At 43.1% G+C, this 13,950-nt stretch overlaps 1 protein-coding gene across 1 annotated transcript; it reads right to left on the reverse strand.

The window, feature by feature from the left end:
• Positions 1 to 642: 642 nt before the first annotated feature.
• LOC311048064 (ETS domain-containing protein Elk-3-like) lies at positions 643 to 10,352 on the reverse strand. Its single transcript, XM_084061084.1, has 5 exons — positions 10,061 to 10,352; positions 6,731 to 6,939; positions 5,176 to 5,949; positions 3,092 to 3,214; positions 643 to 1,439 (listed from the first exon to the last, which is right to left on the reverse strand). The coding sequence occupies exons 2-5, from the start codon at positions 6,935 to 6,937 to the stop codon at positions 1,341 to 1,343; spliced, it is 1,203 nt and encodes a 400-aa protein (XP_083917210.1). The 5' UTR covers positions 6,938 to 6,939; positions 10,061 to 10,352; the 3' UTR covers positions 643 to 1,340.
• Positions 10,353 to 13,950: the final 3,598 nt, after the last annotated feature.

The following is a 13,950-nucleotide window of genomic DNA, read 5'->3' on the forward strand; positions in this document are numbered from 1 at the left end:
GGCATTACAATTAAACATAATGCTTCTTCAGAGCACTTCAAGATACAGTATAACCACAGCGAATAGCCTCCTCTTCCCCATTTCCTTTTTTTTTTACTCCGATCTCTCACGCCAGCTCGCTTCTGACTCTCGGACGAAACACGCACCGTGATTTCCCAGGGTCAGAATCGGCGACGTTGGCATTTGAAGTATCACAGTTGTGTTCTCCTTTCTGCCAATCCCACCTCATGAAATGGGAAGAAACCAATGGTTCATGATTGGATTGCTTCCATCATCATGTTGCATGCCTACTCTGTTGTATGGAGAAAGCACATAGGCACTGAACACTTGTTCAGGGCGTACTAGTGAATACGATACTGAGTCATGGTCTATTTAACAGTGTTACAAGAGATGTTTTGTATGACATACTTTAACGTTATTTGTGGATAATTGTTATTTGGTGTGGCATGACATTGCAGATGCCCTCCTATATTTGAGCTTGATTTTTTTTTTTCAGAGAAGAGAATAAAAATGTTAAGAACAATATGTAGCCCGAGCCATTGCCGTTTTTTCCTCTTGCATGTAGACAGACATCCACTTAGTATCTAGTTTGTTTGACCCACAAGTGAAACTTGTAATCACTCCTAAAGGAAGAGCGTTGGAAGCATTCAATGCTTGGTTTATTGAAAATGACGCTTTTCTTCCCCAATACAAAATAATACAGAATACATATACTGTATGTTACTTCCAGTATAACAAAACAAACAAACATCAAAAAACATTACAAGATTTAAGGGGGGGGGAGGGGGCTGATTTTGAAATCTCGTCTTCATAAAATGCGTTTGTAAAAGAAAACAGGACATTAACAAGGCACAGCTGGTACTATCCGAGAAGCGCAGTGCATACAATAACAAACGATACACACAAACAACCGAAACGACCAGTTTCACAGTGCGATTAAAGTTTTACGAGAAAAAAAAGAGAATAAAAACAAAATTGATAAAAGCAACCAAGCTGTATACTTGGAATGAGAGGCTGGCTAGCCATCCATAGCTAGTCGCTACACTTCACTTGTGTCCACCTTGGACAGGGTCATGTAGAAATGTGCTGTACATTATCACAAGGAGCCAGATGTCTTACAGACACCGTGGCATATGGCTTTTTTGCTTTCAATAACTGGAATTTGAAGCAACTTAAGTGCAATAAAAACATGAGGTCACAAAAATGTCTCTCAAAGTAATTTACATTGTAAGCAAATTTTGACAGGAAAATAAACTTATGAAATGTTGATGATGGTAACCGTTATGATAAAAAATGTCATCCAGAGTTGGGTAGAGCAGAGTTGCTTTGGAGACCCTGGATCATGACTTGTGAGAGTTGTGGGACAGAAGCAGGGAGGAGGGTGTTCCTTCCAGGTTTGGCATGGCCATAGGCATGTGTCCGTTGATTAGACTGGGGAACTGTGGAGGAAGAGAAAGGGAATAGGAGTTAGTGGGGTGGCGGGGAACTCTGCAGAAGCTGATTTCCGGTGAGGAACTGCCGTATTGTCACTGCTCTGGCTTCCTGTTGTTTTATGTTGTGTTTCTCTTCCTCTCTCTGCTCTGTTCTCTATCGCCAGAACAACAACTATGCTTAAATTTGTTTGAAGCACAAAGAACACGACATGTGTGTGTGTGTGTGTGTGTGTGTGTGTGTGTGTGTGTGTGTGTTTTTGTGTGCCCAGTTCACAAATGAAGAGCAGCTCTCAAAACCAGTCCGCCCTGTTCAGACTGGATCCCCAGGGCTCAAACAGGAAGTATTCGCAGGATTTCCTCTCCTTCAGCGCTGAAACCGGACACCTCAGTTGGACCTCCTTGCTTTCTGAGAGACTGAGTGTCTGCAAATCTAACCTAACAACCTTTGGTTCCTGCTAGTACTGTCGCATATCTCAAAAGCATTTTTTATTTTTTATTTTTCATCAAAAAAACAAATCTCAGGTAATATGGGTCTAGAGAATATCTGATCAAAGTGTTTGCCATAGGAGTAGGACTTGTGCCCTGTCTGACATGGCCACATTTATTATAGCCAAGACACGTGGGCAACGTTGTGGACAGTAATGATGTAAAATATTTTATTTTGTTTAATGAATCAGGTATGGAAAGAAAATCCTGATGGGACAGAAATCAATGTAGACTGTCACTAAAAGCAACAGTGAATAAATATAATTAATAATAATTGAACCTTTATTAATCTCCATATGTAAATTACGTTTGCACTCTTTTACATGCACAGGCCTGAAACATAGATGGTAGGGTGATGGGCCACACGTAGTCGCACCCAGGAGCTATTTTAGGGATTCCGTGCCTTGCACAAGTGCACCTCAGCAGTGCCCAGGAGGTTAACTAGCACCTCTCCTGCTACTAGTCCACACTACATACTAATGGAGAATTTTTAATTTTAAGAATCGGTTCAGAATTGAATGAGTACGGCTATAGTTAAATGTGAACCTCTTTCTGTTATAAATATGCATCCACCGTTCTGCCTGTCGGCTGCGACGTTTCCTTTTTGCCACACATCTACACTTCATGGAGTACATTTTTTTGTACCGAATAAACCGAAATAAAAGAAAAAAACGCACGCTCTGGGAACACATGCACGTGTGCGCATGTGTCCCCCTTGGTTCTCAAATGCTCTCTGCGTCCTTGGCTAGTTTACTACTCAAATCGTGTGTGTCATATCTGTAGTCACCTGAATATTAAGTACTCAGGGCTGGGGAATAACGAGAGGGATTTTTCTTTCTTCAAACTTCCTCTTTGACTTTCATAGTGTACATTGTGTACATTAACCACATGAACCATAGCGTCCCTATTCTGGGCAAGTCATAATAGGAAAACATTCACTGAAAATGGCTGATCTACAAGCTTGCAGCGTGTCGCAATGCGACACGTTGTGATCTTGTATATTTACTATTTTCGGCAAAGATTTTGTGTGGAGGGATTAAAAGGAGAGGACCAAGTATAGAGCCCTGGGGGACCCCAGTTAACTGAAGTATTAAGTGGTTAAGTCATCTCTCTCGCTATCTTTTTTTCTCTTTTTCTTCCTGCTTGCCTGTCTTCCTTCCTATGGTACATACCTGGAAAAGGGAGCCATGGCCCTGTAGCCTGGCGGGGCTGAGTGGGGCGACAGGACTTAGGTTGCTCCAGAAGTGGATACCGGACAGTAGGGGACTGTGGGCCAACAGCAACCCCGAGGGAGTCTGAGTAGAGAGAAAATCGGAAAGAAAGAAACAGATGGAGGGAAATGCCAAGGAAAGGGATAGAGAAAGAGAATGAGAGCAAGACAACGAGAAAGAGCGTGAGTAAAACACAGGACAGCATTTGTTTTTTGTTATTTTTTCTTTTTGGAGATGAAAACTGCATTGGCCACTGGCTGGAGAGAACTTTCATGTGAAGCTGAGGCTTTTCATAATGTGAAACATACCGAACTCTTAAATGGGCGTTTGTTGGCGTTAGGAACAACAAACTGAAGGATCGGGGAGGAAGTCTGTGGTTTCTCCGTTGGATACAGGGGTGATGTGGGGCAAAAGGGAGGTGGTGGAGGAGAGGGTTCTTGTTGATTGGGGGTGGGGGTCCTCAAGCACCATGGGCCTTGGAACGGCAAAGGAGGTCGGAGAGAAACATATGAAATCAATTTCTCCCTCTCCCCCTAGCCCCCACCCCCCCGTTCCAGTTTCCCCTGTGTCACCTCAGAGAAGTGAGGCAGTGTTGCAGTGCAGAGGGACCCAGCCCTGCTCTCATTATTAATGGAATTATTGGAGCATATGGCATCACTTAGCTTCCATAGACTGGCCTAGCAGAGGATTTCGGTAAATCTCTCATTTTTTACTCTGATCTCATTTCTTGCACACTTCTAAACAGACAGTAAGTAAGTGAAGTCTTATTGCCACGGCATGCTGTAAATCTCAGTCTCTGGACGAACCTTCAGTGAGGCGTGCGCAGTTGTTCTTTGTAATACTTCCAGTCTAAACACAATATTCACAGGAATATTTGTTTTTAATTGACTAATGCTTATTGCACTTTTGGGGGTTATAGCAAAGATCAAACCAAACCAAACTTTGCTTGCTGGATGAATTTGGGTCCAACTTCATGGCAGAGCACACACTATAAAAGTGTACTGTAAATTAATCCTTCTTCCATGGACCATATCAAGACTGCAATACTAGCAGAAGAAGAGAGAAACTCACCAGCTACTCTAGTTATGACTTTGTCTCAGAATTTACACTAGTTTCACTTGTACCGTTAGAAACGGCTTATTCCCAGACATATACAGTAAAATATGTAGTGTAATTTAACTCTAGCCTAAAAATTGACCCATTAGGGCCCAAGAATAGACCCTTCATTCTTGTCATTTTAGCTTAGCATTGTTCATTTCCGAGTTAAATTAACACTCCAGATTTTGGCTTTGTAGGCAGGATAATGAGAATTTGTAAGAACTATGTAAAAAATGCCATGTCATAACATGCCAAAAGTCATGTCATGACTGAAAGGGTAATTCATAGTTCATACAAATAAATACAATTAAATATATCTTTTTTAATTAGTGAGTTACTAAATATTTGACTCGTTTTCAGTTTGATGGAGTACATTTTTGGACACAATCTCTGGCCTAAAGAAAGTTTACTTCCAGTAACCGTGCTACTTCTTGATTAGGCTATAAGTACTGGTACCGTTTCCACCTCTGTATGCCAGGCTGTGTCAGACGTGGTTGGGCCTGGGGTGCTGCCTCGCTGCTCTGGGAGGGCTTCGGGGACAACTGAACTGAACTGACATCATGTTCTGGATAGATCCCATCAGCTTCCCGTTGCCAGCAGCCAGACCACAGCACAGGGTAGACGGAAACGGATACCATCGCAGAGTTATTCTCCATTCTACAGGATGATTTGATTATTACTTGCTCATTATGCCTCAGCTGTGCCTGCCACAGAATGACATAGCCTGTCGCCGATCTCTGATTTCGGTGGTGACACTAATGATGGAACTAAAATTTTGTCAAGGCACAGCACTTGACGTTTTTTAAGCATGCTGGGGGTCACGCATTACGAGACAGTGGTGACAGACAAATGGTGCCCAACTACAGTGTTTGAGAAACCCAAAGCAGCTATGTTTTAATAGCAGTATAAGTGTATTCAGGATATATATTATTCATTATTCATTTCACCTGAGCAGTGAAGAAGGCTGGGGTGAGGGAGCCAGAGGGCAGCGCTGGGCTATTGAGAGCTATGGAGCCGATGTCAGTCCCAGCCAGCAGCAGGGAAGGGGCAGAGATCTCCAGAGCTTTGGGCTTTTTGCTTTTCGGTGGGAGTCCATCTCCGTGGTGATTGCTACTACCAGTACTATTTCCACCACCTCTACCGCTCCTCTTCTCAGGGGGATGCAGGGCCCGCTCTCTGTGCCCGGAGGAAAGGTTGAGGGGCTGGGCCCCCTGGTCAGAGTCCTCCACTTCCTCGGGTGTCGGGCTCCAGCTTCGCCCAAGCAGGGCGGGGTGGGGTGGGGACGACGGGGAGCGGTGTGGCGGGGAGATTTTGGACGACCTGGAGGAGACATTGGTCTCTGTTCTGGTGGGAGGGGAGGTCCTCTCGTTGGCATTGGTGCCAAAGCGGATGACGGAGCGTGGCTCATCCTGGCATTCCCGCAGGGCTCGTAGAAGCTCGGCCTTGTTGTGCAGGGAGCTGAAGGGCGAGTAGAGGCCCGAGTGGAGGAAGTCGCTGCGACATGCCTGTGCCCCCAGGACCTCCAGCGTCCTCCTCTGGGTGTCCTCCTCCTCCTCTTCCTCCTCCTCCATCTCCATCTCTGGGTTATCTCCTTCCTGGAGGAGGGTTGCCCTCCCAGGGGCCAGGCCCATCTCCACTGCCTGGGGGTCCATCTTAAGGATCTCAGGGAAGGAGACAAACTTGTAGACAAACTTCTGGCCAATCACCTTCTTGATGATGTTCTGTAAGATTGAGGAACATGGGATTAGTGGTGAACTAGTTGAGACACAGAAACTCTTTGATTCCACTTTACTTTTGGACATTTTCCATTTGAATATTTTAAAAGGTTAAACCAGCAGTGCAGTTACTTGAAACAACAGGGTCTGTGTTGATATTCAAAGGGAACTTTCTGTTTGACAAAATGTTATGGCACTTTTGTAGCAATAGACTGAATTTCCTGCCAGTCCAACCAATCAAAAGATCCCCTGGTCAAAAGCCAGTCTCTTGTTGGTAGGTCACTGCCATAGCTGTGCTGTTGGTCCGGTGAGAAAATGGGAAGTGGAAGTATCTGCCAGCGGAGATTGTGGGTTTAAAAAGAAGAACGACAATGAACTTTTTCTGTCACAATGCTGTCTCAGGAACCTATTAAAATGGCACCAGGTACGCTGTGTTATGACAGCTGCAATAACAGGCATGGAGGTATAAGTGTAAAGTAGAGTACCAACAATTCAGTCAACTACTCTTTGAGTCAAAAACCCTTGGCCACTACAACATGACATTACAAGAGAGATTAAGATGGATTACGGCGAGAGATCCATCCTCCATTCATAGTATTTTTTTTCTTTATTGATGCCAACAGCAGGAAGCTCTGAATGAGAAGCTCTGAAGCAGTATGGTAAAAACAGGAAAGAATGCTTCATTGTGTGGGATTCAATCCCAGGCCAGCAGGTTCATGTGTGCTTCCAGAGATTGGGGGGGTGGTCGGCATTTGTCCTGTCACACTGAAGGGACAGGTGATCTCACCTTGTCGTAGTAGTAACGCAGGGCTCTGCTCAGCTTGTCGTAGTTCATGTTGGTCTTGTTCTTGCGCAGTCCCCACAGCTTTGCCACTTCCTCTGATTTGAGGAGCTTGAACTCCCCGTCGGTGGACGTCCAACAGATCAGGTGTTTGTGACTCTGGTCCAACAGCAACTGCAGAAGGAACTGCCACAGGGTGATGGCGCTGTCCATACCTAGTAGAAAAAATGAAGGGTCATTTTTTAAAGGTACCCACAAACTATGAATGCTTCTGTATTTTCGATTCAATGGTTCAACATTGATAAGCCCCGGTTTTGTTGTTGTGATTACCTGGACAGGCTTATGGATGTATATTCGCTAACTCCTTATTCTCTATACTGTACCTAAGCTATGGTGTAGATGCCATCATCAACCTCAGAATGTGTGTGAATGGGTGAATGTAATGCACATTGTAAAGCGTGTTGGATAAAGGCGCTATATACATGCACCATTTACCGTTTATACCCAAGCTCAAGGGCGATAATCTTTCTAAAGATGAACAATGTTTGATATCTGGCCACCATTTACTTACGTTAATACTTCTAATACGTTCAACAGATTGGTTAGGTGGCAAAGTGGAATATACAGTAACTATATGACTTCAACCAATGCAGGGCAGGCACAATGTCGTAACTGTACCCACACACACAACATGGAAAGTGTCCAACATAAGTAAAACACGAATCAGAATCCATCTGTCTTAACCCAGATGGAAACAAACTGAACGCACGCTACTTTAATTATAACACTACTTGTCACTTTAAAAACCTTTACTAACTGCTAATACATCGTAATGCATTCATGGTAAAGCTCTTTGTTAAATGACCTCTTCCTAAACTTTACTTTTCTTTGTGTCGTACACTTTTAAGCTTCACACTATGCAGAGTTGCAGACTATAGTAGGTTAAGGAGGCGGTGGCTTATGTGAGCTGTAACATGTGGTGTAAGGGAGAGCAGACTCCTGATGAATAGAACAGTGTGTGGAGACGGGAGCAGTGTAACGTAGCAGCAGTGGCCGCAAAAGAAGAAGAAGAAGAAGAAAAATATAAGGAGAAACAACAGCTCAAGCCAGAAATATGCTGCGGTCCAACCTGGCCCTCTCCACAGGAAGTATGACGGGGCCAGGGTGGGTTATTCCTTTAATAGAGGAATGTGCAGCCTCTGAGCTCCTGTCTGAGTCTTTTAAGCACATTTACAAAGGGGCTTTTTTGTCTGTTCAAAGAGAAATAAACATTTCAATAAATATTGATTCCACTACATCCCCTTCTTCTGTCCTGTTGTTCATTCTAATCTTCTTATCATATATGAGGGCTTTGACTGGTGAGGTGATGGGTGAGTGTCTTAATAGGCTAAATAAGACAGAAGACTGAATGGCCATACTCTCTCTCTCGGAGAAGGTAAGAACATCCGTACACTGGTTTAAAGCTCCCAAGACTTATTTTATTAATGGCGCAACGTTTCGACCTTATAGGTCTCCATCAAGCAGATGAAGGCCTATAAGGTCGAAACGTTGCGCCATTAATAAAATAATTCTTGGGAGCTTTAAACCAGTGTATGGATGTTTTTACCTTCTTCTTGATTATTGCCTTGATGTCCAGCACCTGGCCTAAATAGAAATACAGGTACAAGATGTGCACACAATCTCCTCGGCATACTCTCTCTCTCCCCGCCCATACACAGGAACACACACACACACACACACACACACACACACACACACACACACACACACACACACACACAATGTTTGCCCCTCCACTGACTGGTGTATCACATATGAATGAACACACACACACACACAACACGGCTGAACTTGTTTCCGGGCCAAGCCTATCCCTAGAGTTTTCTATCTGCCATGTGAAACTACAAAACTGTCACAGTCAGGACTTCCTCCTATTCTACTTTCAAGGACAAATGTTGAGGAGAGGGGATCTCACACTGGGGGAGCATTTCCCCAATCCTGCCACACTTCCGACACAAATCCCGGGAGTGAGCGGGTCAAAAGATCAAATCATTGTCCCCTTCCTCTCTCCCCACCCTTCAACCCATTCTGAAACAATACATGGCATTTTCTGCAGTGCTCGGAGATACTTCTATTATTTGCAGATGTGAAGGTGGTGGCTGTCATCGAGTTCCTCTTTGACAGCTCTACCTCCGGCTACGTCTGCTGCCGTCTACTCCCTCTCGTTTCCACTCCATCCTGGCTGCTGCTGTTTGATGCAGCTCTTTGGATCTGTAGACTCACATCCACGTCAACTTGTGAGTTATGAGGTTGTTGCAGATGCTCGGATTGAGAAATCACGCTGCGAAGCGCCGGGCACACAAAGCAATCCAGTGTGTTGGGGGAACGGAAACTCCTAATGAGATTAGATGTGTGTGTGTGTGTGTGTGTGTGTGTGTGTGTGTGTGTGTGTGTGTGTGTGTGTGTGTGTGTGTGTGTGTGTGTGTGTGTGTGTGTGTGTGTGTGTGTGTGTGTGTGTGTGTGTGTGTGTGCGTGCGCGTGTGCATGCATATGTACACCAGTGAGAGGGGCAAACATTGTGTGTGTGTGTGTGTGTGTGGTGTGTTCATATGTGATACACACCACCAGTGAGAGGGGCAAACATTGTGTGTGTGTGTGTGTGTGTGTGTGTGTGTGTGTGTGTGTGTGTGCGCGCGCGTGTGTGTGTAGACATTACTTAGCTATGACTAAACCTGCTCTCTCTTCCTGTTCACAGACAGACTGTGGAAAATTCAACGGGCCATCGCGGCCCCGTTAACAAAGCATCTGTCATATAAAAGTTTAGGTTTGTTTGTTAATCAATGTTTTCTTGCGATCACTTTGCCTGCATATAACACTCGATAACTGATTTTCTCAGGAGTTAATTTGTTTGGGTATATTGGGATGATGGGTAATATGTATTGTAGACTATACAGTCCTCCGCTATTTTTGCCCCACTGACTCATTTTCAAGATGTTGCTCCATAGACACGATCACACCGGAAGGAGGTTTATATACGGTTTGTGCACTCGGGGAAAACCACTGACTGACTGTACACAGAGCCGAGATCTCTTGGACTTTTATGTCACTTTCTTATAAAGTTATAACACAGTCGGTTTAATGGCTAGAACATAGGCAAGCGTATTCTATACAGTCACGTTATTACCTAACCAAAAGAGATGCGAGTGCAACAGAACCAGCAATAACAAATCATCTCACTATATACTAGCTGCTCACAGCAAGTTTCAGAACTTTCAGTCAACAAAATACTACTTTATTATAATCTAATGTTAGGCTAGAATACATTTTTACAAGTACCTGCTTTCTCTGCTTTCTTTGTCTTCTCCTCCTTGGCGGAACTTTAAGATGAAATTCGTATGATCCCTTGTTTTTCCATCATGCTTACTAGTTGTCTTCTTCACGGCTCAGTGTGCTGCTGCTGGACTGAAATAGGATCCTGACTTTTTCTTTTTCTTCCGAGCAGGAAGTTGGAGCAGGCAGACACAGAGCCGGCTCACTTCCTCTCCTCTCCCCCACGGTTCCCCAGGCGCTCTGCAGCCGTCTGTGTAAACACACTTTTCCTCTCCTCTTCTCCTCTCCTCTCCTCCCCGCTGCCTGCCGATGGCCAGCGATACTCTATTTTAACACACATGGCAACGTAGTAACCAGTGTTGCCAGATTTTGTGAGAGAAATAAGCAACTAGGTCTAGGAAAACAAACCCCAAAAAGAAGAAACTTAGGTCACTCGAGCAGGTAACAGGACAGGTGGGCACCAAAACCATCTGGGCACTAGGGACAACTGGGCACCAAAACCATCTGGGCACTAGGGACAACTGGGAACCAAAACCACCTGGGCACTAGGCACATGTGGGCACCTGGACGAGTGGGCACTTAGGGGTGGAGATAACTGGGCACCTGGATGAGTGGGCACCTGGAGAGGTGGGCACCAGGACAACTGGGCACTATGGTCATGTGGGTACCAGGATTTGGATTTGTGTCCTCAAGTGTTTTTCAACTTTACAAGCACTAATGAGCACTTGAGCACTTTAGACCTATATATGCATCGCCTATGCAACGTGGTGCATCGCGACACCGACACGTTGTGAGCTTGTAGATCTCCTATTTTCAAAAGATCTGGAAATAAAAGGTGAATATTTTTGAAACATTCTAACAACACAAATCTGGAGCTCCTTGGCACAAAAGATTTTCAGATGGGGGTTAGGGACAAATACATATTAATGTGGGCGTCCACAAGTTGTGAAAATATTTGAGAACCACTGGTTTAAATCATGATAAAAAGAAGTTGGAAGCCAGCCCAAATAAGAAACTACCCATACTAGACACTTTACATAAAAACAAGCCCAAAGTCGTGTATTAATAGCGGACATGGCAACACTGATAGTAACTCTCGGTGCTCTGCTCTCTGAATGACGTCGTCGCCCTTTTTGGCCGCTAGGAGGCGCGATAACAGCGTTCATCTCTCTATCCCCTCCCCCCTGTAGTTCTGTCTCTCGGACTACCATGTATGTGATCATTTTAAGACAAAAGTTACCATTATTTGTGATTGTCGAAGTATATGACATAAAATTGATTGTAACTATTAAAGAACCATACGTATTTAACGTTTGCATTAATAGCAGAGATTCTCCCTGTCTCCAAAACATATAGGTTATACATTATGCAGAGCACATTTTAGAGGATCTCCACCTACATTTGTAAATGTAATTTACTGCCATTCACGTCGAAAACACTGAAGAAAAAAAACACTCAATAATTTAAATTTGCTAGGTATAGGTCATTCCAAGGCACTCTCACTCTGTATGCTTTTCACTCAGAAACATTTAAACCATGTCCCCAATCCATCCCTGTGATATTTACATCATTTGACAACAAGGCGATATCCACTGTGGGTGGATAATCCACAGCAGGAGTGAGTGGGTGATGATTCTGGAGGACCATGGACAGTTCCCAAGCCTCAGCACCTAACAAATTAGGCTAATGAATTCTGTCAGTGCATAATTATCAATTAAAGCAGGGGTTTTCTACCAGTGGTCCGGGGACCACCAGTGGTCCTTGAGGGGGTTCCAGGGGGTCCCCAGCCAAATTAATAGTTAGCAACCAAATTGACCCTTATATGTCTGTAACTCTGAGAGCTCAGAGTTAAATGAACACTGATGATGGTGATACAGTGTAGATTGGGACCCCCAAGAAATCTAAATGCTTGAGTCCCTGGCATATCTTTTCGAATGGGGGTCCCTGGGCTAATATTTCTCAATTTGGGGGTCTTTGATGCGAAAAAGGTTGAAAACCACTGAATTAAAGTACAACAGACCTAGGTGAATGTAATTCATTCATTTCACTCATTAGTAGAGCTGAGGGCAGCAGTTGGGACTGCATACCGGCACATTGTTATTATGCGTGCTGAAGCAAACTCCATCTTCTCTCCAAGAATGGCATCAAAAGAAGTCCACTCTGTTAGGCCTACTAGGCTACTTGTTAGACTGTATTGATTTTTTAACATAGGCCCGCCTAATAACTACATTTAGATATGCAAATATCTAAATGTATGGCCGGAGGCCTATATTTATATTATTTATGGTTAATGTATATTTAATATTTGTAAAACATATTAAAATGTTGGTGGGGATGGGGTGCTGGTAGACCTACTGGCAGTGGTGGAAAGTAACTAAGTATCCTACAATTAGGCTACTCAAGTAGCCTACTGTAATTACTTATGTAGCCTACAATTCTGAGGTATTTTTGATTTAACACTTTTACTTCTACTCCACTACATCTCAGAGGCAAATATTGTACTTTTACTCCATTACAATTATTTGAAAACTTTAGTTACCACCAGTTACTTACTTTGTAGATTTGTATTATTCATTTATTACAAGACACCCACTTCAGCTCAATACATTTCGGCCATTTGAAAATATCCGATCTACAAGCTCAGAATTACTTAAGTAAAGATTTTAGTACTTTTTCCAACTCTGCCCACTGGCCAATCTGGAGAGAGGGGCAGTGGGCACAATGTCAAATCTGGATTTTGTGCTCCCTTTCTGGCGCCGCCGCTGATTGGCGCTTTCTATCATCTGCGTTGTCAAATGTCTTACTTTGTGGAAAAGGAAAAAATATCCTAAATATTATTAGACCTGATAATGTTATTTAAAAATAGATAGTAGGCCTACTCAAAAGACAAATGACATTACATGTCAAATCGTTTCCAGAGTCAGACTCAGCCCTTTAGGAATTATGTGACCTTTGTAGCCAGTGGTGGAAAGTGACATTTACTCAAGTACTGTACTTCAGTACAATTTTGAGGTGCTTTTACTTACTGGAGTAGGCTATTTCCAATTTGTTATAGGCCTACTTTTAGGGATTTTTTTTGGGATTATTATTACAAAACATACATTATGATTAACCACATTCAGCCCAATGCATTTCGACCATTTGAAAATAGCCGATCTACAAGCTCACTACGCTTGTGAGCAAGCATTGTGAGCTTTTGAAATTCATAAGATTTTTATACATTTTATAGGCTACATTAGAAAACGTGTGAAACAGGACATTCTTCATAATGTGCTTTCTACTTTTGGTACTTTAATACTTGAACACTGGTACTTTTACTTGTAATGGAGTGTAGCCTATTTCTACATTACATATGCCTATTGATACTTTTACTTAAGTAAACATTGTGAGTAGGCTACTTTTTCCACCACTGCTAACTTTGTGGAAAAGGAAAACATAATATCCTATATTAGACCTGAAAATGTTATCTTAAAGATAATATTCAAATTGCATTGGTTGTTGTTGTCAAATCGTTCCCAGACTAGACTACTGAACCAGCCCTTTTACAAATGTGACCCTTGTAGCAGGTGACCCGCAGAAGTAGGCCTACTCACATTTTTTACTTAATAATACTACAATGCAGAAATACTCTGTTACAAGAACAAATCATGGTATTCCGAATTTACTCAAGTAAAAGTACAAAAGTATTGGCATCAAAATGTAAGCTATTTAAAGTAACACAAGTAAAAGTAGGCCTACTCATTATGCAGAAATCTTCCATTTCATGTTTTCAAAATGTATAAAATCTTTTGAAAATACACGATCTACAAGCTCACATGCAAGGCATTGTGAGCTTGTATATCAAATAGCCGAAGTCCAATATAGGGCTTAAAGTGGTTAATTTAAGTTCTGTAATA

Source organism: Gymnoscopelus microlampas, assembly GCF_963454915.1.
Source record: "Gymnoscopelus microlampas genome assembly, chromosome: 6".
NCBI classification, from domain to species: Eukaryota; Metazoa; Chordata; class Actinopteri; order Myctophiformes; family Myctophidae; genus Gymnoscopelus; species Gymnoscopelus microlampas.